The sequence below is a fragment of the Sphaeramia orbicularis genome, chromosome 12, assembly GCF_902148855.1.
Source record: "Sphaeramia orbicularis chromosome 12, fSphaOr1.1, whole genome shotgun sequence".
NCBI lineage: Eukaryota > Metazoa > Chordata > Actinopteri > Kurtiformes > Apogonidae > Sphaeramia > Sphaeramia orbicularis.
The window spans coordinates 24,586,681-24,612,785 of NC_043968.1; the positions used below are offsets into that span (position 1 = coordinate 24,586,681).

General features: G+C 36.6%; 1 protein-coding gene across 2 annotated transcripts in view; it reads left to right on the top strand.

The window, feature by feature from the left end:
* Positions 1 to 4,440: 4,440 nt before the first annotated feature.
* The window catches only part of slc38a4 (solute carrier family 38 member 4), a 38,244-nt gene continuing 16,579 nt past the window's right edge, over positions 4,441 to 26,105 (top strand). Inside the window, exons 1-5 of one of the 2 annotated variants that reach the window (XM_030150890.1) lie at positions 4,441 to 4,542; positions 19,898 to 20,128; positions 21,339 to 21,435; positions 23,112 to 23,227; positions 25,284 to 25,357. In XM_030150890.1, the coding sequence (XP_030006750.1) occupies positions 20,004 to 20,128; positions 21,339 to 21,435; positions 23,112 to 23,227; positions 25,284 to 25,357 (412 nt within the window). In that variant the 5' untranslated portion in view covers positions 4,441 to 4,542; positions 19,898 to 20,003. Of the gene's footprint in view, positions 4,543 to 15,926; positions 16,037 to 19,897; positions 20,129 to 21,338; positions 21,436 to 23,111; positions 23,228 to 25,283; positions 25,358 to 26,105 lie in introns of those variants that run through there. The other variant, XM_030150891.1, reaches the window with a different exon arrangement.

The following is a 26,105-nucleotide window of genomic DNA, read 5'->3' on the forward strand; positions in this document are numbered from 1 at the left end:
GTCGCTGTGCCTGTAGGTCTTAAGATACCAACATATGGCCAATGTATGCTGGGACTGCCTTTCAGCTCCGTGCACAAAATAAACTGGTAGAAATAAATAGATGGAGGTTTAGGCTGTTGGAGGACGTGGCTCTTTTGGAAGGTGAACTACACAGGAAATGATCTCTGTCCCATCAAAACACCCGCTACACTGAAGAAAAAACTGTTGCCGGATGTCTTCAGGGCAACATCAGCTTCCTCGTTCCATCCTGTAAATATAGGAGGAGGAAGTACCGAAGAACATGTCGTCATCTGAAAGAACAAAACATTTGCTAAAAGTTAAATATTATCATTATTAGTATTAGTATTAGTATTAGTATTAGTATTAGTATTAGTAGTATTAGTACAATTATTATTTAACTAGATACAAACAAATTTAAGTTTTTTAGAGAGTTTTGCGATGTAATGTCTACATGCTGTATTTCTATTCTGTCTTCTCCTTTGTTTCATTCATTAACATATCGTACACTGTCGCCCATAAAGCTGGAACTATTTGGTTTTCAGACACATTCCTCTTTTTATTCCTATTTGTACAAATCAATAATCACTTTTGACCAGGTCCAATGATTACATACGGAGTCCCAGTTACACTTTATCTATCAAGAATTAATCATTGTCTCAATCATTTCATGGGAAGTGATAAAAAATATTTAATTCCAACTTTACGGGAAACAGACTTGGCTATTTTTACTTTTACTACTACTACTTTTGGAGAATATTTTACTGGACAATGAAGACTTTGACTGTTTATACTTTAATTACATTTGATGATTAAACTTTGTATTTGACCGACTGTGAATGACATGAGTTTTGGAATGACAGTATTTTTACTTGTAGTGGAGTATTTTACTTTTAGTGGTACTTTTACTGAAATTATGTATTTCCATTGTTTACAGATAATCTATCCCATTGAATTTAACGTTTTCTAATATATGTATTGCATATGTTAAATGAAAGGAGAAAATTACTGCACGTTAAATGTAGTATATGCATATTTTTCTTTATGGGTTTAGATATTAACAGGAGATCATAATTTTAATGGTTGTGGTTTGTTGCAGTCTCAGCAGAGACGGACTATGTGACATCCAAACATACACACAGAGAATGTACTGTACGTTTTACTACTTTACCAGTTCATAAAAACACTGGTTGAAAATGTGCAGTCAGTGGAGAAATCTTCTTGCACAGGGAAAGCAAGGTGTTCATATGGGGTAAGGAACTGTCAAAATACTTATGGCCATAAGACAGATATGCATGGATATTAGCCTAGTTGTGCGAAAAATAAATATAGTTGTGCAAAAAAAAAAAAAAAAAACTTGTTAACTCTTAAATGAGTTCAATCGTGCATAAAATGTATTATGTGTATTTTATCTGTCAGAATGGGAATGAAAAAGTTTTGACATCAAGAATTACAAACACGAAATGCAACTTTATGATTGTGCTTTCTCCATCATGAATATGAATTCACCGTGACTCTACTGTCAAAAATACGTCACCACTTCACAGGCATTATTTTTGGAGCAGAAGATACATCGATTCTATAGACTGAGCACGAGTTCAGGTTCCCTTTCTGCGGCAAAATCGGGCAGGATCACAAGATGGCCGACAAAGTCAAAGAACAAAATCAGCTCAAATCAAACCATTTGTACATTGTTCTGACCATGGAGAAGGAACCTGAAGGCATGCGTTATCTGTGGAATCCATGTATCCTCTGCTCTGATAAATAATGCCTGTGAAGTAGTGACATATTTTTGACAGTAGAGTCATGTTGGTGACTTCATATTCGTAACGGGGAAAGCACAATCATAAAAGTTACATTTTGTGTTCGTAATTCTTGTCAAAACGTATTCATTCGCATTCTGACAGATAAAATACACACAATACATTTTATGGTTATGTTCCTGTCTTGTGAGGATGTGATATTGTAATGTTCTGTATTGATCTATAATGTCTTGTATTGTTCTGTTTTGTTCTATAATGTTCTGTATTGTTTTGCTCTGGTGTAGTGAAATGTAATGGGTTGTGTGTGGTGTGAGGGGTTGGAGTTATAAAAGCAATGCTTCTTCCATCCCCTTTTCAAACCATGTGTTGTCCAGTTGTCGTCTGTTAAGTGTATAAATGTGGTAGCAGGTTTGAAACAAACATGTTAAATGTACGACTGAACTCATCAAAGACTTTACACATATTTATTTTTTGCACAGCTATAGACTAATCTGCACACATTTCTATGTTATGCACACAAATATTTCGACAGCAACCTTACTCCACAGTTTTACGCTGTTTGTTTGGAGTAAACAGAACTGAGTTTTGTAAAGCAGAAATATCTGATCATTGGACAGACAAAGACAGGACCGCCACAGAGAAATCCAAAAAAGACCCACACACCACCCACACTGTTGATTGACAGGTGAAACATGAAGAAAATAAGGACATTAAATCAACAATATATGACTGATTACACTGGGTAACAAAAAAATGTTTTTTGCAAGTTGTCTAGGTTTTTTCAACTGAATTAGGACCATTTTGCACCGCTAAATCTAAAAATGACATCTGTTTTTCTCAATCAGGTCAGGTTTTTTTGCTAATTTGATTTTGAAAAATTTGATCCTCTCACAAAATTGATTACATTTTTGTGACTTTATCAGTTGATTTTTTATATAGTTCTCACTCAAAATAGGTTTTAAGAGAAAAAAAATCATTTTCTAACAGGATTCCTGTTAGGTACAATGGTGTATTCACCGCAGATGTAGCAGAATACGTCAGGCTTATTTTTGCAAGATCTTCTAGTCCACAGGTGTCAAACATGCGGCCCGGGGGCCAAATCTGGCCCGCCAAAGGTTCCATTCCGGCCCGCGGGATGAAAGTGCAAAAATGAACCTGAACAGTCCAGGTTGTCCAAATCATTTTGGTTCAGGTTCCACATACAGACCAATGTGATCTCCAGTCAAAATAACAACACAATAACCCATAAATAATGACAACGACAAATTTTCTTTGTGGGAAATTAAGTGAAAAAATATAAGATTACACTGTGAAAATATTAACATTTACAAAACTATTCTTTCACAATAAAATGCAAATAAATGCATAAATAAAAACAAAGATGAACAAACTGAAATGTGCAATTTTAATAGTATTCAGCCTGTTACTAAATATTTTGTGCATTTATGGATCCACTGTGATCTGCAGTTGTGTTAATAATAAGAGATGGAATATTGTAGAAATTGTTCAAATTTTAGTTCCAAACTCCAAAATTTTAACAATATTCTGCCTGTTACTAAATGTTTATGTAACATTGTGTGTAAATGTACATGTATAAATAGTAAGTCGAAGCATAATATTGTTCAAATTGCACAAATTTTCAAATGAAATTTCAGTTTTTTCAGGTTATTCATATCTTTTTTGTAAAATGTAAATATTTTCATAATTTAATTGTTTTTTTTTTTTTTGTACTAAAACAAAAAGGAAAACTTGGATTGGTCATTATTTATAGGTTATTTAGTCATTATTTTACTGGTCTGGCCCGCTTGAGATCAAATTGGGCAAAATATGGCCCCTGAACCAAAATGAGTTTGACACCCCTGTTTTAGTTGAAGCCATTTCATTCACCTGTAATATTTAAAAAACCCATTAATCATAAATTGGCAAAAGTAAAATCTTCAGAACTCGTTTATTGCAAGAAATATGAAAGAATTTTGTATCATATGATGTGAAAATGCCCATAAATGTAAGCAAAAATGTTAAAAAGCCAATATGTAGCATAGTTCAGAAAGTTGACCTGATTGAGCAAAATTAATGTGATTTTCGGATTCAGCACACCAAAATGATCCTAAATCAGCTCAAAAAACTTAAACAATAAATTTGTTGTTGACCAGTGTTATCAATTGCAATATAATGTTAAAAATCCCTAGAGCTGTTTGACAAAACTGCAGTTTCACTACAATATGAACACTTTCACCTCCTAAAATACCTACTGCCCCTTTAACACATAATTGCAGTGAATTGGGAGTCTGGAGCACTGCTTTTTTCCGCCACAACGTGGTCAGCTCGAATGTAAACAAAGGATGTCAGTCAGTCAAACAGCAATCATTACATAAACCTGCCCTTTTTATCTTAAACGTTGCGCAAACCCTTTTTTTTAGCAACTGCACATGAGAGAGGAAATGATAATTATGTGACAGAATGACATATATGGGATGAATCAATGGAAACAATTAGAAGCATCTTCTAAATCTTAAATCAGTATATAAAGCTGTCAGATGTGTGGAAGGTGTCTAATAACAGAGATGAAGGCTTGGAAAGGAGCTAATTGGGAGAACAAGGAGCCCCCAGCAATGCCCGGTAGTGTAACACGACGCTTCAGGAGTTGCCATCATCACATGGCAGATGGAAATTTCCACTCAGTCGCCTTGCTTGTTAAATGGGAAGGGTCTCCAACTCTTGTTTCCACTAGTGCGCCTCCTCCTCCGCCTGCTGCAGCTGTCCTCCACATTGAAAGCATTAGGTAAGACCACAGCATTTACACAGCTCTTCTTTACTTTTATTCTTCCATCCTGCGGTTGATTCGCTCTTATATTGGACCCTCCATGTTTAATTGCCCCACAGCGGGTAGTTTAATTCAGGTTTTGAAGCCTATCTGGACTGGAATTAACCATCTGTGGGTGTTTTAACCCTGCAAAATGCACGGGAATTAAACATGCGCTTATATGAAAAGGGAATATTTTTCAAGGTTTTTTTTTGTTTTGTTTTTTTGTCTTCCCAAGATGAGTATTTTTTTCTAAATTGATTAACAAATAGCCATGTGTTGAAGCCGTGGAGTGGAAGCTGTCCGTGGAGCGCTTCCTGCAGGGTGTTGCCTGAAGCGCCAAACACGCGTCTTTTTTTTTATTTATGCACTAATAAAAGGATCCTGATCCTGTTGCGCGGTAATCTTTAGGATCCGGCTTTAATTTGTCTGCATGTTGCATCTTCTCTTATCATTGATGCTTACCAGTTGATCATATATATGAGGTGAAACTACAGCCTGTTTTTGCGTCTGTTTTTGTTTTGGACGCGTGGTGCCTTTCCGCGTTTATGTAAAGAAAAGAACACAAAGGGCTGATATTTATTCCACTTTGAATCATTGAAGCAATTTTATCTTTACTCCCTGTGTGTGTGTGCAGTTCATTCTAAACTAATTACTGTGGTTTTAAAACAGAAACATGAGAGGAAAAATAGATAAAGGTGAAATATGCATCACTGATTTATGTAACAGCAGACACTGAGGTGGCCTGCTGAGTCCACTGATGACTAATAAATATGTTATGACTGCTGCTATCTCTGCTAGACGCTTGCAAATACAATACAAATCTATTAAGGTAGTTTTTAACTTGATTAGATTTTCCTAAAACTGAAGCACAGTTGTGTGTTTTTCCTCCTTCCTCTTTCATCTGATCTGTTTTTAGCCTTTTAACTCATGTACTGCAGTCTGTGTCTTCTGTTTACTACTGTAACTACTTAGACTTAAAGATAAAAGTATCCTTTATTTGCTGAAAGGGGGATTTTCCATCTTCTTCCCTTGCTGAGATGCTTTTTCAGTAATGCCTGGTTGTTGTCACACATCTTTGCTGTAAAACTTTAAGCTCTTCTGGAGTTTTTTGCCTAAACATTTAAAGCAGCGCACCCTAATACCAGACACATACAGCAGATCCAGTGAAAACAAAGAGTACATTCAGTAGAATATCTCAGCCCAGGCATGTCAGAATGGTGAGTTCAGTTTCTATCATTGCTTTTCTTACCGCTAAAAATACACAGTTGCCAGAGTGAATGTGCACACACTTCACATGCCCAGCTTTTTCTTTTACACCTTACATAATAGTTCGATTTTAGCCAGTAATGTCCTCTGTTGAAGAGGCTCCACCTCCAACTTTTCAGGTTTTTTTTAAAGTATCCATTGACAGTGGTAAAAATATCTGAGCGAAAGTGTTTTAAGGTGATTTATGATCTTAAAACTCTGAGGTGATTTACAAAAGGCTGCATGCATAAGCACTGATGGGTTTGTTTTTAACGCAAGAAGGAAAAAGTTCATGAAGATAATAATGATAACAAGTGGCTTATTTGCACATATAGTTAATATTTCCATGTTAAAGCAAGGATAATTGAGTGGATTACAAATTAAGATGTAATCTGTCTCATTGCATTATTAAACCCACAGTTTCTTGTTACACCTGTGAACCGTTAAACATTTTGTTAAAACACCCTTCGTAACTGTGTAAGGCTGCAGGTGAGGGGGGAATGCCAGCACAGGTCTGAACACCTGTCAGCAGGGTGGAGCTGGGCCCTGGATTCCTGCTCGTCATTGGTGGTGTGAGTCCTGAATGGCACATGTAGGTCAGATCCTGCTGGGTCGCTGCCGGCTGGTGTAACTTGGAACGCGAATGAGCAAATTGAGCCTGAATCCGAGTCAGTTTCAAAGGAGTGGGTATCACTAACACAAAGACACAGGGAAGCACGGCTACAAAGGGCTGAAATGTTTGGCAGTTTTCCAAAACACAGTCAACACATTGAGCTGAAATTTTAGAAGATGGCATGGTGTTAGAGGCCGCCTATTTTTACCTGGGGTATTACATAATTCACTCAGCGGAAATTGGGGACACTTGTTTGCAAAGCATCCAAAACATGTATTTAGATTTAATGATATATTGTTTTTATGCAAGGAAATTCTCTTTTTTTTTTCCTTCCATCCCGCCACGTGGTGTTTGTAGGTCAGAGGTCAGCTACGGGGATTCATAGAGGGATGTTTGCCAGCACATCTGCTTTAACACTTTGGTCACTTTACTAAGCTTTTTACAACCTCTGCTTGTGGTGGTGGGTGTGATGTGGGAAAAACACAATCTGTCAAAGGTAATCTTCAGATGAATATTAAAAAAAAGAAAACCTTGGCAACATTAAGACAAGTATTGGAAGTGTCTGTGTAGCAGACAAAGAAGCCCCAGTTTCACTTCAGTGACTGTGTGAAAGTAATTTAGCATGATGGAGGCATTCTGGGCAACATGACGAAGCTTTTCCTGCTGCACCATTAAAGAATGTAGTGTCTCTCAAAAATGTTCCATAATGCTGGTGTGTCAAGCAGCTTAAATACAATTTGTGCAAAGCAAGATGAAATATATTTATATTTCATTGTACTCTTAAGTAGTTCAGAAAACACTTCTTTAATACTGAGAAAGTAGCTGAAATATGATCAAACTAAAGCTGTTTTTGCTTATAAATGCTGTACATATTTAGGCTGTTTTGTCACTGTATGCAAATAATCTGCATTAGTATCTGATATAAATGTATGTACATCTAGAAATTTACAAAAAATCCAAGGAGAGATCAGAGAGGTGATGTCACTAGAGTCAATAGTTGCTACTCTTGTTGAAACTAAGCAGTGTTCCAAGGCCCCACAGTGGGCCTCTGAATGATCTTTGCCAGGTTCACATAGCATAACAGTAGATGAGCTTTAGACGTCCCCACTAATGTGCAAACAGACATACAGAAGACAGGGAGATCAGTTGGGATAAAGTGCCCTCTTTTGACCCGTTTTGCATAATTAAATTGACCTAAATCAGGAATTCAATCATGCGTACATAATGAAACATAATGTAATTGTCTTTCTGCTTCTGCTGCAGTACTTTGGAAGTGCTAGAGAATGCAGGGAAAAGTGGAATGCTGAAGGTGCTGAGGGGATTTTCTGACCCACAAAATATCAATAAATGCACAGTGTGTAAATGTGCTGTAAGTAGGTGGGAACAGTCATCTGATCCTGCCTCTGTGTGCTGTTTAGTACATAACTAATGAACTTGAAAATCCACATGTTTTTCATGGTCGCAAAGTTGGGAACAAGTCAAAGTGGTGTAGAACCAACAGAAATAGGACAAGTAACAGGTCCTTCTGCCAATGTCCTGCTGAGTGAACAGTCTGATCTAATGTCTGCTCTTCCATGACATTTATTTAGGTGACTTAGCAGGCTGACATATTTGAATAAAAACATGTGCTGTAGGCACTCAAATTTCACTGACAGGACTGTTTCTGTACCAGACATGGTAGAAGACAGCTCAGCTCAGAACTTACTTATGTTTTTAGCTCCAGTTTGGGCCCCCGTTTATAAGCTATGAATAGCTTCTGGGGTTACCTTTTTTACAAAATCATATCTTGCTGTAAATTATGAATACAAGTTGCATACGTATTTTAAATGATTTGTAAATGAAATGTGAACTGATGTGAACTGAACAAACAGAAAGTTAAACCCAGTCACATCTCACTTTACAAAAAACTCTGAAAAAATGTGAGGTCTCTCAAGTGCATGAAAGAACTCCGTCCACCCTTCAGCTAAAGTCAAGGTCGAAACCTTGTGTTTCAGAGGCATTACATATTGTGACAAAGTGGGATGCCGCTGTCGATAGTACACATGAGCTGGTAGATCAATAATGACTGATAAGATGAACAGAGTGAGTGTCCCCAAGAACAGGGTTCACAAACAAGGTTAGGACACACCAGACTCACGTCACAGGGCCAATATGATGTTTACCAAAGGCCAAGTGTGCTTCAGCGCAAATATGGTCAGTCATCTGTCAGTGGATGTGATGTTCTGTCTTCTTTCTGGGAATTTGACAAACAGTTTTGTACATGGACATCCTATTAATTACAGTTTCTATCATGCGCTTGTAAGTCTAACTGTAGATTAGTTTTGCTTCATTTGATGCTGAATATTTTGTATTATTGCTTAAGAGTGTCATTAAGGAGACTAAAGAACTGAGTGGATATTTAAAAGGTTATATAATAATTTTGACAGCGGAACTGGATTATGCATATCATCTAAATCACAGGACTAAATACATCTCAATCTCAGATGAACTGATCAAGAAATGTGGAACTGAACAAGAAACTAACCATAAAAAATCTTGGTGGGAGGGATTTTAATTATTTGAGGGTTTTGTTTTTTTTTTTATTCTCCTTCAATATCCAGTTGCAGAAAAAATTATTAGACCATCAAAAGTCATCGAAAATAATGGTTATGCAATCAAGTACTAACTCCTGTGTGTATTATGTGACTAAAACAGACAGAAAAGAAAACATGGAATGACTAAAAGCACTGTTTTTGTCAGTACAATGCCATAGATATTGATTTAAGAAGTGAAGTGATTTTGGTTATTATCAAGAAAACATGGAAAATAGATAGATATCAGCTCTGAAATTAAACTCTTATGAGCTATTTTTGTTGTTATCATTATATTTGTCCAAACAAATGTACCTTTAGTTGTACTAGGCATTAAAATGAACAAGAAACTGAAGAAAACAAGGGTGGTCTAACATTTTTTTCTGCTACTGTCAGTATTTGTAGTGTAGTTCAGAGGTCTTATATAATCAGCTTGTAGGTACCAACTTTAAGTAGTTTATTAATCATTCAAATGATCACACAAACCAGTTAGTCAAGTAATGAAATGAATGAAATCAGTATACATCCAACTCTTTATAGATGTCTTCAGGCTCAAAGTGGCCTTGTGTCTTATATCAGAGCGTTGTCAGAACTAAAATGTGGAACAGGAAAGTACAGGGAATGACAGATATGATATGTATAAATTACAGTTGTCTGAGGTCACCTTAAAGACATTTATAGATTGCCAAGGACCATAACATAAATGCTCGGCATCGTTCAACTCTCGGTACCCTGCAAACAGGAGCTGACCTGGATTCCCATGCACAGACATCTCCATCCATTCAAAGCTTTTTACATGTAGACTGGTACAATGCACTGGATAACCCTCAGTTTAGGGGGTCAGATGAGAGAAATCAGAAATCTGCAACTGAATAAGTAAGTAAGTAAAATGTATTTATATAGCACTTATCACAGAGAAAAACTCACAAAATGCTTTACAGATTAAAGGACATAAGACACAAAAAATACAAAATGCAAAAATGTGAAATTCTGAAATACCAGATAAAATCATGGAATACTCATAAACACATTAGAATAAAAGTGCATCTTCAAAATGTCCTGGAGGCTGCTGCTCATAGATCAGGTGGAAGGGCATTCCACCATCTGCTAAAAAGGTTCTGTCCCCTTTGGTTTTGAGTCTGGTAGGGGGGACAAGCAGCAGACCCTGATCACCTGACCTCAACTGACCTCAGTAGAATAAAGTTGGATATTTGGATTAATTAGTCATAATCATCTCTTATAAGAAGCACACACTGTTTCTGTTTGAAGTGTTCATTTACAGCATGATATCTGGGTTAAACTTGGTGAAATAATAGCAATACAAAGTACTATTCTACTAAATCTGCTTCTGTTTTTCTTCTTTTTTGTCTTATTGATTTTATTTCCTTGAATTCCTCTGTTTTTATTTAGTGAGCAGTACAAAACATGTCAAAGACATGACAACAAATAAGACAAAACAAATACTTATTACATATTCATCATTATACATGTGTTTGTGTGTGTGAGAGAGAGAGAGAAAGAGAGAGAGAGAGAAAATAAAATAAAAGACAAAGGAATTGGTAACAACAACGAATGATAATTTTAAAAAATCATTATCATTAACAACAGTGATAATAATAGTGATGATATCAACTTATATCATATTGAACAAAAATAAATAAGTAGAAAAGATCCCCGCCAAGGCAGATCAGTCTCCTCACCCCCCAATCATTATTATCATTTGTTCCTTGTGCCAGTATCAACATTTCCTGAAAATTTCATCAAAATCCATCGCTAACTTTTTGAGTTATCTTGCTAACAGACAGACAAATAAACAAACAAACCCCGATGAAAACATAGGTAATAATAATAGTAATAATAATAATAATAATAACAGCCAGATAAAGGGTATTGATAGAAATTGATAATGCTGTGGTTGTACAGGGGGTGTTTCTTACAGCTGCTTCTGTTTTTCAGTGTAACTTTTGAAGGAAAATACAAAGACAGAAAATGATCGAGCTGTAGGGACACTCAGTAGGATTAATCCACACATTACCACAGCAGAACTTGCAAGAAAATGGAAATGTTCATAGATGAAATGCAACCTTCTTGAAGTTTAGCAATGTGATACTTATGGTGGCCAACCTTCTGGTTCATCCACATTCTTCCAAAGGGCAAAACATATAGATATGACGAGGAGGAAGAGCTGCATAGGGGAGGAGCCAGTAGTCTGAACTTACTACATATAATAAGTTCCTCCCAGGCTGGTGACAGGATGTTCAATACACGTGTGCAGTTCTAACTCTGCCTAATGTTGTTGCATTTCTGTATTTGTGTTTGCCACACAAGGCCAGGTTTGTTACACATTATGACGAAAACACTGCAATAAGTGCAACCATCAGCTGTAGAGTTGTTAGACATGACGTGATTCTGCTTCCACAACGCCTTATTACAGTAGTTTTGTGTCTTAGTGGAGAACTGTGGTTGCAATTCTAAACATCTGTGACGCATGGTACTGAGTCAGTATGAGTCAAACACGATCAGGTAACATTTACACTGTCATCGGTGCACAGAGTAGGTCTGTTGAGCTTGTTCCTTCTGAAGTCCAGGGGAATTGATGGAGGAGAAACAGGCGTTCAGTTTATTTCTGCAGACCATAATGACTGAAGTGTCATATGATGTATGTTACATCATATACCAGTCTCCTACATGCAAACAAGTGTACTGTGTTAATAGATTTTCGAGTCAGGGGACAAAAATATTTGTTGCCTGGACTTGTGAAATGCCCCCCAAGGGGTCTACTCATTTCAGTCAGGTCAAAGTTCAAGATTTGTTTTTGTTTTTTTTAGAATTCAAAGAAATGTGTGTTTTTACATGTTATCATTCTGCAGTGTTTTCTTTTTTTTGTTTGTTTATTTTTTAGGATCATCTGAGAAACTTGCCATGATTCACCAACAAACTCTATGTGGATTAGCAGCAGGTTACATGAGGTTGAGAGGCTTAATTTAGATGCCGTTAAACTCCAGCTCTGAAACACAGAGGCGAAGCATACAATGACGACCCATCCTCTATGTCCATATGGAAGGAATCGATGTTTTGAAACATTAGGAAACACGTGTCAGTGTCCATGTCATCAAATTAGACAGGGTTTGTCTAAAGAGGAGGTTAATAACCTCATGATCTCTGATGGAAATATGACCTCTTGTTTACCGGCTCATGTCAACACATTGTGCTCTTCTTCAGTTTGTGAATCTATTACATTCACTTTCAATCTGCATTAACACAGCATGTGGTTGACTGTTTCCATGTTGGCGACCCTAAAGCCAAATATTGTCTGTGATAACATGTCCCATGCTTAAAACAAAAACATATGACTAATATACAGAGGAGGCAGAAACGTAAAAGATCAGCAACTGTACACAGTTGTGGCTACCTATCTTTTTTTCTTTTTTCAATATTAGAAAACAGAGAGCTGCAGGTCATACCTTCTCTCTGTCCCTGTCTTTACAGAATCTCAAAAAGCCCAAATAATTTATGAACAATGAAAAAGTAGACGTTTTCTAGAAATGTTCCCATTGAAAATAAATACTTCTTTTAATGAATCAGCAATTTTAAACCAAAAAGTATTCAATTTACTCTAAAATGTGAGAAAGAAAATCACAATATCCTCAAATTGTGAAATTCTGGCATTTTTACTTCAACTTTTTCCATAAACTAATTGATTAATTGCTCTAGTATAGACAATTTGAGTGAAGTGTGTACTTACTTCTAAGTGTTTCTTTATCTCCGTTGCTTATTTCAACAGCAATCATGTTACCAAACCATGGGTGTCAAAACCAAACCAGCACACAAAAACATACTTAAGCACAATACAGAGTTTAGAGGACACAGAATTTAGAGAAAAAAGGAAACTGAAAGAAAGAGTAAGGCTTGTCCAAGTCAGACCAGCTTTTTCCAGGCAGATGTGTCAGGACCAGTTCATTTATGGCTCCTAACATTCCATACACTCTATCTCTGTTAAATCTGCGTTGAACTAGTCAGCTCAGTAACAGTTGTGAGTTTTCGCCTGAACTATATGTGTGATATGACAGTATGGACATATAAGTTACACACATTCCATTCCCTCAGTCTATGTTTGTTTTCATCTGTGTGTGTCGTATCTTTGACCTTAAAGACTACGCTCAGCTTCTTCCATTGCAGGGTACAGACCTCCAAAGTTTCTGACCCTTAACCCCCCAGCTAAAGCCAGACCCTGTTTGACATGTCAGAGGACTGGCTCAGGGACAGCTTTCTAGTCTCAGGTGATTGGCTGAGTATGTGTGTGAAGACCCCAACACACACTTCAGGGAGTGTGATGCCATTTAAGGAATGTCCTGCAGCTTTAGAGAGGATCTTCATGAGGAGTTCACAGGAATTTGGCTTTCACTGCCATTCACTGGAGAGTGTTATTAACTCACCTCCTGGGTTATCAACCCTGTCTGTTTATCTGTTTATCTGTCTGTCACCAGGATTACTTGTCACGTGGTAGTAGAGAACACCCAGTAAATTATGGGCCAGATCCACGTCTCTTTTTGTAACATTAGTAGTCAAACATGATATTTGATTGAATCACATGACTGTGGGTGTTTGGCAGAGGTACAAGCTCTACCACCTGCCCCTTTAGTGAAAGTCCATTGCATTTAGATGGCTTTTTACCTCATATGTCCTTAAAGTGTGACACCCATGTGACAAGAGTCCAAAAAGTTGCATCTCAAAAAACAAAAGTAGTGGTTTTTATTGTGATATAGCTCACATTTGGACTTTTTCTAGACTGAAAGTCCCGCTGTGGAAGATGGTTGAATGCTGATATGAACTTTGTGTTGGAATTTGTGTCTTGCTGGGTTCTTGGAATTTTTTGATGTTGGGAGATATCATTTATAGACAAATCGACAGAGATTAGCTCAGAAATGTCAACAAATGTTGTCTCTCAGCACCAAACAGACTCCAGCACAAACCCATGTGAGTACGTAAGCATGTGAGATTCATGTATACATGTTTAAAGTTGGGTTTTTTTGGATTTATGATAATAGGATAAAGTAGAATAATCTCCTTTTTATACATGAAAAAATAATTTCATTCATTCACACGTGTGTCCCATTCGGCTTCCACTTTACTAATTGTTTCACCATTTTACCAGCTAGAGATTAATATGTACTAGAGTTAGATTTTAGCTACGTATAACTTGCGTATAACACTGTGTGTACAATGTGGTTTTTAACGCATAATGTCTCTGTCTCTGTTAGATTAGAAGAGCTACGTATTACCAAAAAGATGTACTTTTTTTTGCTAGGTAACCCTTGAGCTGACTGTTTTTGAGTTTATGACTCTTCTCCATTATTTTTGTGCCGTCTGAGTTTTAGCTTCAGTATGAACCCGAGTTGTCCTTAAAGTTCCTTAATCTCAGTACTGAATTCATTTGCTCTGAGTTGAATATTCACTGTCTGGGGTTGTCATATCCACAGTCCAAGGTTATTATCGTTAACGAAAATGAACGAAATGACGAAAACTAGAATTGAAAAAACATTTTTTGGTAACTGAAATAAATAAAAACTATAATTAAAAGAAAAAAACGGTAACTGAAACTGTATTGTGTGCTTACAAAACTGACTAAAATGTATAAAAATTATGGAAAAAATTCCCTTCATTTTTGCCTTTGTCAACGTCGGATTGATACGAAATCGATTTATTTCGCTCTAGCAGTTTTACCTAGCAGCACCATACGGCACTTCACGGTCCGTCACTTCTCATCACATGTCATTTAGAGTCGTCTACTCGTCCCCACTCTGCCTGGAAACATGGAGAATAAAGTTGGAAGAAATCAGCAGAGTCCTGTATGGGATTAATTTGAATACGACGGCGAAGAAGATAAAAGATATGAAAAAAAGTAAAACTAAGCATTTAGAAGAAAATGAAAACTAATAAAAACTAGCAAAACCTGCTCAAAAAACGAATTAAAACTATCTGAATTAGAGAAAAAAAGTCTAAACTAAATAAAACTAAACTAGAATGAAAAATCCAAAACTATTACAACCTTGCCACACTCGTCTCTAAATGAATAAATAAGTCCGGTCCAGTCACAGTGTCATTATATAAATGTATCATCGAACAAAACCTTTGAACGCTAATTTGAATTAAAAAAAACTTTGATCCTTTCTATTCCTCACATGCAGTATGCACAACCTCAGAAACAGAGCACAAATTAAAAAAAAAAAAAAACTCATCTCTGACATGACCTTGGGTCCAGCGACGTCCCCAATCACTGCCTTCTGATTGGTTAGTCTGCGGCACAGCCTACCCCAAACTTCTAATGGTTAGTCACAGCACTTTTGGGCATCTGAGTGTGCGTTGCTACAGGTGCAAACAATTGTGTGTGTGTGTGTGTGTGTGTGTGTGTGTGTGTGTGTGTGTGTGTGTGTGGTCAGTGAGTCCACACATAGCCAACCAGCAGCTCTCTGTGACCTCGGCCTGCCATGTACCCACATGCGTTGGCTGGTATAATAACATAGGATTACAAAACTGGACGTGTTTTCATGGTCATGTGACGTGTCATGTGATTATGTCTTGAAGCGACTGTGGGTATTTAACAGGATCAATGCTCATCAGTGTCTTCAGTCTGATGGTTGCTAATATGATGATGTCTTTTTTTTCTGTTGATTCATTATATTTCAGAATTAGGATTTCATAATGAGTCTATATAAATAAACTTTTGCATATTTAAAAAAATTTTTAAAAATTAAAAAAAATTTAATATATCTGTTTTCTGTCGGTCAACTTGTGTGTTGAGGGGTAGGGAGGTTAAGGGGCTCCTCAAAGAAGGAGGAGCCTGACTAAATTTTCGTTGTTCCTCATTGGTCGACAGTGGCCCTCCCTTCTGTCTTTTAAAAGCCTCCTTCTCACCTGAGTTGCAAAAGAGCTGTGGTTCTTCACCCACTCAGTTGCAAGCCCCTCATCTTTCTTCTGTAAATAACTTTATTGAAAAAGAAAAAAGGAACAACCCAGGAAAGCCATTAGGGAAGTTTTCTGAGTGAGTATGCCTGTTTTGTTTATTAAAAAAAAAAAAAAACTTTAACTGTGCATGCAAATTTGTGATCAGACAAGGTATTGATAGAGGACAAAGAATCAGATTAAAGATCTCTTCTCAAACATTTTAGGAAATATTACAGTTTGCAATGTCTGGTTTCTTTTTTGCTGCAGCAGGTTGTGTTTGAGGAACACAGCAAAGTTTATTAAGCACCAGGTTTTTTTTTTTTTTTTTTTCCTGAGGTCATTGGCTGATGCAAGAGTTTGTTTGGTTGGAGAATTTCAGAGGTAGGAGTGTGTTCGCTGCAGAAACACAAGGGTGTCAGCTTTTCCGTTGGGTGTTTAATCTAATGTTTTTTCTTGAACCGTGTTTCACATTGTTCCTTATTTTGAAACTGAGCAAAAGCATCAAGAATAGGAAGAAAATTGGTTTGTCTGTGCAGCTCTTTGGTATCAGGGCGTTTCATTTTTACTGTAGCCTGTGCTGAATGTTACAAATCACAAGTGATATTTTATAAAACGTGCTAAAATAAAACGATGTCTGTAATGTTTTCGATCTGTAAGTCAAACAGAATTTGCGTAATCTTTTGTGAACATGTTGACATAGAGCAAAGTTCATCAGTTTGGGTTTGATGTTATGCTTTAGGTGATTATAAGATGTAAACAGCAGTGTCATATCTGTATACCAAGATCAATTTGTGTGGTTTCCTTGTATTTTCCTGTTTCTAAATTCAGAAGTCACCATGAACGTACAGATATTTGCATGCTTGCTTCTGTTTTACTTGCCAATGCATACTTGCACATACTGTTTTAGACTCACTCAGAGCATATTTGTAATTGTAGTCACTGAGAAACTATAATTTACTTTATGCACAATCAATTTTTTTCATGTGATTTATACTCAGTACTCAGAACTTACTCAGTAGTATGTATCACTGCTATGTTACTGTTCACACTTAGCATTAAAACAAACAATTGGAGACACACGTGTGAGGGTTTTCCAGGACATTTGAGGACACAAACGGACCCAGTCTCTCAGAAATGGACATGGACAAGATGGGGTACATCTGTCCGCTTCCAGTATTACCATCTTATATATGTTGTCACTGTTTTTTCTTATTGCATTTCACACATGTTACACTTAATTGCTACTGTGAAGGGCAGTCAGCTGTGAACATGCAGCGCTGGTACCACATCTGAGACAGATCTGGGTGCTGTGTGGCAGTTCGCCAAACGTGTGCTCCTAATGTTATGGTTGTAACAAGAGCTGCATTAAACTTGAAGCGTGTGATGTTAACCCAGTCAGACAGGTTAAGTCTCTTGGCAGCGTGAAAGTGTAAACTATTCCCATTTCTCTCTCGCCACACAGCAGAGAGCGACACTGAGGGATTAGGTGTACTGGTGTGTATGATGTGGTTATTAACGGTAATGCATAATCTGTTTTGGCTCTGTTAGATTGGGTTTAAAACAGCCTGCTTCCGAAGAGCAAGATCACAGGAAGAACAACAATGGCTTAAATTTGACAAAGTCTTGGCTTCAGCTTGGAAACAGAATGACAGGACCAGAGCTTTGGCAGATCTGCTATTGTCTACAGCTAATGTTGAACAATGAGGAGCTTCTCTGTAGACACAAAGTGAAATATTGACTGTAAACATTCCTCATACATTTTAATGCAAAGATCCTGCTCTTCAACCAACAAAACCATTATTTAACAAGCCTCCATGGGTATTTCCAGGATAAGCCAGTGGTGGAGAAGTACTGTATATTATAGAACTCTAACTTTATTAATATAGTTACATTCTGAAGTCATTTCATATTTATATTTTAAAAAAAGTTTATAATACTAAACAACATGTTGTATCTGTCATTGATAAAAAATTGTTTTGTTTAGTCTAGTTGAGAATATTTTTATTGACTCAGATATAAAAGGGATTATACAGGGTGTATCAAAAAAAACTATACATTTTGAAAAATTACCATCCTAATCCAGTTAGGGTTAACCCTAACCCTAACTTGGCCCGTCCTCAGTGACATTTTCAGGCCTAAACAAATTGAATTATCTTTGAAAGGCAGGAACAGCTGCCATGAGTAAAGAAATTGAAACTGACATGGTGGCCAAAGTGTTAATGCTGTAACCTGGCAATTTGGTAGAAAACAAGATGGATGCCCATTGTCCCCTCCCATGACTTTTGATTGGATTTAAATCCCACCGCTACTTCATGCAAACCAGTTTTAACTTGGATTGCACCATTTGCCCCTGCTCACTCATGCATGAAAACCTGGGTCTGTAAATTTGGACAAATATCCACCAATCCCCTACCTACCAACGTCCATAAAAGAAAATTCCAAAAATTATCAAATGTGGAACTGGGGGTAATTTTTCAAAATGTGTGTGTGTGTATATATATATATATATATATATATATATATATATATATATATATATATATAATTTATTTTATTTTTTTTTTTTTTTATACACCCTGTGTCATCAGTCATGTCCTGGTGGATGTTTCGATGCTCTGTCGATGCATTTGCAGTGCAGTTTCTTAGGAAAAACTGAGGGGGATTTCTTCAAATGTGGCTCAAACATTTACTTGGGCTCAAGGATGAACTGATTAGATTTTGGTGGCCAAGGGTCAAAAGGTCTAATTTAAAAACAGGGTCTAATTAAAAATGTTATAGATCATTAAACTGTCACTAATTGTAATTTGTTACTAACTGAGACAACTACATGAAAAGACAATAATGCAAGGATCGTGGATGCATCTGACTGAATTTTATGGTTCATGTTGGTGGTCCACTTTGATGGTCCACCTATAATCTATTAAAACCTTCTTGACATGATAATAATAAATAAATAAGTTCATACTTCCTCCTACTCCTTTTTCGACCATGCAAAATTCAGACTTGCACGTACTTGAAGATAGATTCTGTTCAATTAAATGTTATTTTGTTTTTGTCTTCGTTTTGTTTTATTTTGTTTCTTTGCATGTTCAAAACAAATAAATAAATAATAACCGGATATAGCCTAATAACCTGATAATACTAGAAGCACTCGGAGAGCGCAGACCTCCGCCAAGGCTGATCAGTGGCGCCCCCCGTGGGCCCCCCCACCCCAGATCACCACCAAAATTTAATCATTTCTTCCTTGTCCCATTTCCAACAAACCCTGAAAATTTCATCCAAATCTGTCCATAACTTTTTGAGTTATGTTGCACACTAACGGACCGACAAACAAACAAACAAACCCTGGCAAAAACATAACCTCCTTGGCGGAGGTAATTAATATAATTCTCAACAAACCAACTGTATTTTTTTATGATTTTCTACCAACAAAAACTCATTCATCTAAATATGTCAGCTTTAATAAGGATATAATGTCTTCTTGGAGATAGTGGATACATAAGCAAGTTATTTTAATCAGAATACTCCTTTTAATTAAAGTGATGTAGCTTTTAAGAAATGAAAATAGCCACAGAGCTAACAGAATTTAACCTGGTCTTGGTGAAACTCTATCAGGCTTCAGGGGTTGCATCATGTTTCCTCTTCAAGGTAACTTACCAAACTGCCCCTCCAGTTCAAGGAAGTGACATAATTTCAGTCATTTGGCCTCATTTCAGTCTAAAATGTTCTCTGCGGGGCCAAAGGCAGATGAAGCAAGATAGTACATGTCTGCAGTTCTGAAGTCATTTGCAAGTCAGCTTAGAGAGTTACTGCATTTATAAAGGCTGTAGCAGCTGTTAGTGTCTGGGACATAACTGTAAATGCCACGCAAAACCTTGAAATCTGGTCGTCTCAAAAACATCACCTCACCGAAACTGTGCTCTCATCATTTCTCTATTTTATGGCTGTTTTTCTGTAGGTAAAAACGTCCGGCTGAGCTTGAGGATCAAGAGCATCACTGTCTTGTAAACGTCAAACCTTGACATCAGCGTGCAAACTTCTCAGCTCCTCGTCCTGCTGCCACTATGCCGAGCGTCGCGGATCGCATGGAGTTAAAAAAAGTCTGCACGGAGCCTGACGATGACAGCACGGACAGTCTGGATGACCGCTTCACAGAGCCCATTGACTCTGAGAAGGCCACCATCAACAGGTTAGCAATCAGAGTGTTTTTTTAACTCCGAATATAGACAAAGTGGGTCTGAAATCTGAAGTATTTCCACAAATCCTTCATGTTGTCAATCTGTCCTTTTTTGGCAATTTGGTCAGTTGCATGCATATGAATTTGGACATGTTTTATTGTAAATTTTTATTGCTGCTTTAGAAGAAGATCAAAGGCAGGGGTGTCAAACTCATTTTAGTTCAGGGGCCACATTCAGCCCAATTTGATCTCAAGTGGGCCAGACCAGTGAAATAATATCAGTGAAAAAAGGAAAATTATATTATGATTAGGTTTCTGACTACAAAGTTTTCTTAAAAATCTGAATGACATGAACAACTTCAATTGTCTTCAGGAAAAACAAGTGAAATTTAACAAAATTCTGCCTCGTTTTATCGGTTTATCATTTACACATGCGCATTACAATCACACAAAACATTTAGTAACAGGCAGAATATTGGTAAAATTGCATTTACTTTTCTTAAGACATTTCCTTTTGTTCATATTTGTTCAGATTATTTACATTTTTTGTAAAAGTATAATTTGATAATGTTAACATTTTCATGTAATTTTACTGTTTTACACCAAAAAAACAAAGAAAATTTGGGATCGTCATTATTTATAGGTTATTATGATAATATTTTACTTGTTCTGACCCACTTGAAATCTAATTGGACTGTATGTGTCTGTATGTGGAACCTGAATTAAAATGAGTTTGACACCATTGATTATTAATATCTTCAGTGTAATTTTTGCATTTCACAAATTCATCCCACGGGCCAGATTTGGCCCCTGGGCCGCATGTTTGACACCTGTGATCAAAGGTGTTGATATAGAAATAAGCATGGACGGTTATTAATCGGCCATGTTTGTGTTTCCACTGTGAGTGAAATAAGGGCTCTGACACTCACAGATGACCTCACATAACTAGCACAAACCGGTCAAACTATTCTTGCCTCATCACCTGACATAGTAAAACTGTAAGACCACCAGGATACATGTACATACTGTACAGGCACATGTACCATATTATACCCATGTTAGAGCCATCAGCATAATACTGTAAAAAGTCCACATTTTGTTTAGATTAAGTAGTAGTCAATTAATAACTATGTCAAGATGAAATTACTACTATCTATGCTACATCTAAGCACCAAAAAGGAACAATGTTGACTGTGTTGACTTCTTTTCCTTCTCTTTACAGTCACTTTCTGGACGAAAATGAGGATGGAGAAAGCCAGAAGTTCCTGTCAAATGGGATGATGAAGAAGAAGAAATATGAGGAGTACCATGAAGAATATGTAAGAGAATTTAACTTCTAATGTGTCTAAAAATACATTTAAAAGGTGCATTATTTATCTCTGCTTTGTCTCTTTATGACTGTGTAACATGAGGGAAATTAGAAGAGACTGGTAGTTACGGTTGTTAGAGGAAAAAGTAGTCCGTTTGGGTTTTATTAACAGGGTTCATACAGGTGCTTGAAATCCTTGAAAAATGCTTGAATTTCAATGTTGTGTTTTCAAGGTCTGGAAAGTGCTTGAACTTTAGTTGAAGTGCTTGAAAGTGCTTGAGATTATAACTTTGTGATGAAATTTATTTAATTATTTTAATATGAACTCTGCCAGGTTAGATGCCAAGCCAAAGCTATACAGAGAGGTGATATGTTTTGAAAAATTAAACTTTTTTTTAACATATATATTTTTAAAGTTTGAATGTCAAAAAATACAACCTATATGTATATTTTTATCGAGTGTGTCTGAAGAACACCAGTTGGCTTTTTGGATAAAACTTTGTGTCCTTTAATTTTTTAACTTTTTGTCATATGAAACAAAATCTTTGATGTTTATAGCATAATACAATGTGCATCATTTAGATAAAAAGTGAAAAAATAATCAGTGTATGTTTTCCTGCTGAAATGTATTTTACCCCAGTGATAAGGTGATGTGCTGGAAAAATTTGAAAACGACCCTTAAAAGTGCCTGAAAAGTGCTTGAATTTGACCTTGAAAAATGTGTACGAACCCTGTATTAAAGAAATCCATAAAAAATAAACTGTGCATTAGATGATGCAATATAAAAACATTCACAGGTGGAATTCTCATGAATCTACTTCTTAAATTTTGTCTACTGGACATTCTGCTGGTCAAAATGATACCGACTTGTTGAGGGCAGTACAGTTCAGCACACGCTCTAGTGTAGCGTTAAAAACAACAGCTAGACTTGCATCTAGTAAGTGCAAATATGTCTTGAGCAGCTCAGCGTAAATCCAGAACAAGAGCCCCTTCAATCAAGAATCCAGAGAAACATCGAACACCATCAAACAGACTTTGATCAGTGGTTTTTAAAAGCAGACGTTTCAGTTCCCTGAGCCTGTGAGTTGGCTCAGTGAAGTGTTCATGAGATGAAACGCCTTCAGAAATCAAATCTCTCCCACACTGGTATGGTCTTTCATCACCACCTTCAAGTTCAGATTGTCTCCTGTTAAAAATCTGTTACCAAGGATGGAATGTATAATGAATAGTGCACAGTCAAATCTCTGAAAATGGGTGTGTTCAGAACAAAATGTGCTAACTGAGTACTTTGTGTCTGCAGGGTAATACCTAAAAGGTTGGAGACAGATTTATAGCACATGAAACACTGATAGTATATGTCTGAACAGATGATTTACATCATGTTTTTGATATTCAAATCCATACTTTGTGGTTTCTTCAAATATACTTTTAATATAATGATTTGTCGAGTTCTCTCTTTTGACCTCCATAGTTTTGAAGTTATTACATTGAACTAGAAATGAATGTCAGTGCTGTAAAGTCTTGTGTGCAGCTCAAACTGTCAAACACTGACCTTCTGTCTTTACAGAAAGCAGGGTAACTATGTTTTATATGGAGATCAAACAGTGGAGTTTCAACAACAGGTTAACGCTGGAGCAGTGTTTTAATAACAAATATTTCTCATTCTCTCTCCATTTTTTTGAGCAGCATCCTGGCCACGCCTCCTTTGGTATGTCTGTCTTCAACCTGAGTAACGCCATCATGGGCAGCGGCATTTTGGGCCTCTCCTTCGCCATGGCTAACACTGGCATTGTGCTCTTTACGTAAGTATTTCTGTAACACGACAAAGACAGTAGCTGGATTTCTGTAATTATGGTTAACAAAGACTGGACTGGGATTTGACTCTTTCAGCTCTGTACATTAACCCATAAACACCCAGTACTACTTTTCTGGCAGTTCCCAAATTTTTTTTTTCTCTCTATTTAACCTTTCTTAGGTGATTTATCATCATTTGTTATAATATTGCCCTCTGAATTTTGCATTTTTCAGTGAAAATCATGTATTTTCCTATATTTAATTTCTTATATTTAATTTAGATGTTCCTGAAAACTCAGAGTAAATTCAAAGGTTATTATATCAAAATTGAAGAGTGAAGAAAAAGTGATTTTTTTTTTCAGCAATGATATCAATAACTGAACAGAAAAACAAGTGTGTCCATCCACTGTCATTGATCCAACTCCATGGATTTTACTGGTGAATCAATGTTATAGAAGATGACAGTGTTTCCACGGTAACTACGGAGCCTCTGAATGTCCAAATGGGTCATATCTGATGACCATGAAAAGATGACAAACTGTATTTTACACCAATTATTCACATGGATTGATAGGATTAGTACAGTGGTTCTCAAACTTTTTACAGTGGAATACCCCCTGAAATATACTTTTTTAGCCAAGTACCCCCAACTCTCATGTCAGCATTTTTGATTGAAAAAAAAAAACTGCCAAATTTTGTTCCTGTGCCAAAGGTGTCTGTATATATTTTCAAACTTTGTACATAAACAACATATATTTAACAGTAATGTATATAAAAATAACACATTTTTTAAAGTAAATTTTGTGAGCAAAATACAAACTGAAAAGTACCCTCTTTCATTGGTAAGAAAAATAAAAAAAATTGGTTATTAATTAATAAATGAATCTTTCATCAACAAAAACAATTACTAAGCTACTCAAATAAACTAATTTTGAATAATATAATACAGAAATGTTCTTAAAATGTTACCAAAGCTTAAACAAGATGATTGACAATAAAACTATTATATGAATGTATTTATTGTGTTTTATATTTCATCATTAATTGTCATTATATATTTTGTATTTGGTACATGATGACTTATTTAATGTGTTTTTCCAAAAAAATTTCAAGTACCCCCTGGGCTTCTTCCAAGTACCCCTGGGGGTACGCGTACCCCACTTTGGGAACCCCTGGATAAGTGGATAGACAGGTATTAAACATTTTAGATCAGAAGACTTTTTTGGTTGACGGTGGATGTTTGGGTCTTTATGGGTTAACAGAAAAACAGACAGGAAATGAAGAAAACTGCTGCTGTAACTTTTTAAAGTTGCTAATGAAACTTTCATTTACTTTACATATGCAGTACTTATATTTGTTAACTGTAGAGGACAAAGTGGAAGATAGATGAGCTCTGACTCAGAAGCATTAGCGCTCCAGAACCCAGTGCCCTCAGATCCTCTGTCATGTTTCCCTGGGCTCGTTCTGTCCCGTGCATGTGCATGATCAGCATTCACAGGTCACATCCAACATCGAACACCTCCACTGCCACTGTATACCATGTAAATCACCTGCCGTCGTTTCAGTCCCCTATCGCTTTCCCTGCAGCGTGACCAGGAAACCCTACAGAGGAAAAGACGCCCATAAAGGTGTAATACAGTAAAAACATTTTCTGGTGTAAAATTAGATCAAACTACATTAAACTGGGTCTGAAAAAAAATAATTCAGCATCATTCTGTTGATATGAGCTTGTGCTATCTGAAGAATGTGGTGGGGGGAATTCATTGACGTGGCTCTGACGTGACACTGCACTGGCCATGGTGGACACATGTTCAAGTCATGTTGAAAGCACAGGGTGTCCCCAGAGAAGAAAAAACACACACAGTTAAATGACACACACTTTAAGACAGCTGCAGTGTGTCTAAGATACATACATGTTGCTTATGTAAAAACTAGAAATGCCTGCCAGGACACAGCTAAAGAGAGCTAAAACTAAAACAAAGTCCTTCTTATGTTAAAAGATAATAAAAAATGATTTGTTAGTTATGATTTTAACACTGTTTTTCCCTTTTCTTCTCTGTGCAGAGTCCTCCTTGTGGGCGTTGCCATCCTCTCATTATATTCTGTTCATCTCCTCCTTGTGACGGCAAAAGAAGGAGGTCAGTAATTCACTTACTTTGAAGCCCTCTCCTTTACCATTATGGCAAAAACCTTTCTTTTTTTTTTAATAAAGGTTAGTTAGCAACAAAGGCAAAAGCACTGTTAATTAAACAATATCAGGGTTCATATGGGTGCTTGAAATCCTTGAAAATGCTTGAATTTCAATGTTGTGGTTTCAAGGTCTGAAAAGTGCTTGAATTTTAGTTGAAAGTGCTTACAATTATAACTCTGTGATGTGATTTATTTATTTATTTATTTTTATTGTTAACTCTGTCAGGTTTGGTAAGCCAAAGCTACTTCCAGAGAGGTGATACATTTTGAAAAATAAAACTTTGTGTCAAAAAAGAAAATTAGCGGGTGTTCTCAGGTCGACTCCAGGTAGATTTTGATCTTAATCTTTGTCTTGGTGCGATCATGTCTGAGAAAAACACCAAGTGGCTTCCCCTTTTTACCTCCGCCAAGGAGGTTATGTTTTTGCCGGTGTTGGTTTGTCTGTCTGTTTGTTTATTTGTCTGTCTGTTAGCAAGATAACTCAAAAAGTTATGGACGGATTTGGATGAAATTTTCAGGAAATGTTGATACTGGCACAAGGAACAAATGATTAAAGTTTGGTGGTGATGGGGGGGGGGCTGATCTGCCTTGGCGGAGGTCTGCGCTCTTCGAGTACTTTTCTAGAAAAGAGAGTACAGAGGCACCCCCACCCCCGATCACCATCAAAATTTAATCATTAGGTCCTTGTGCCAGTAT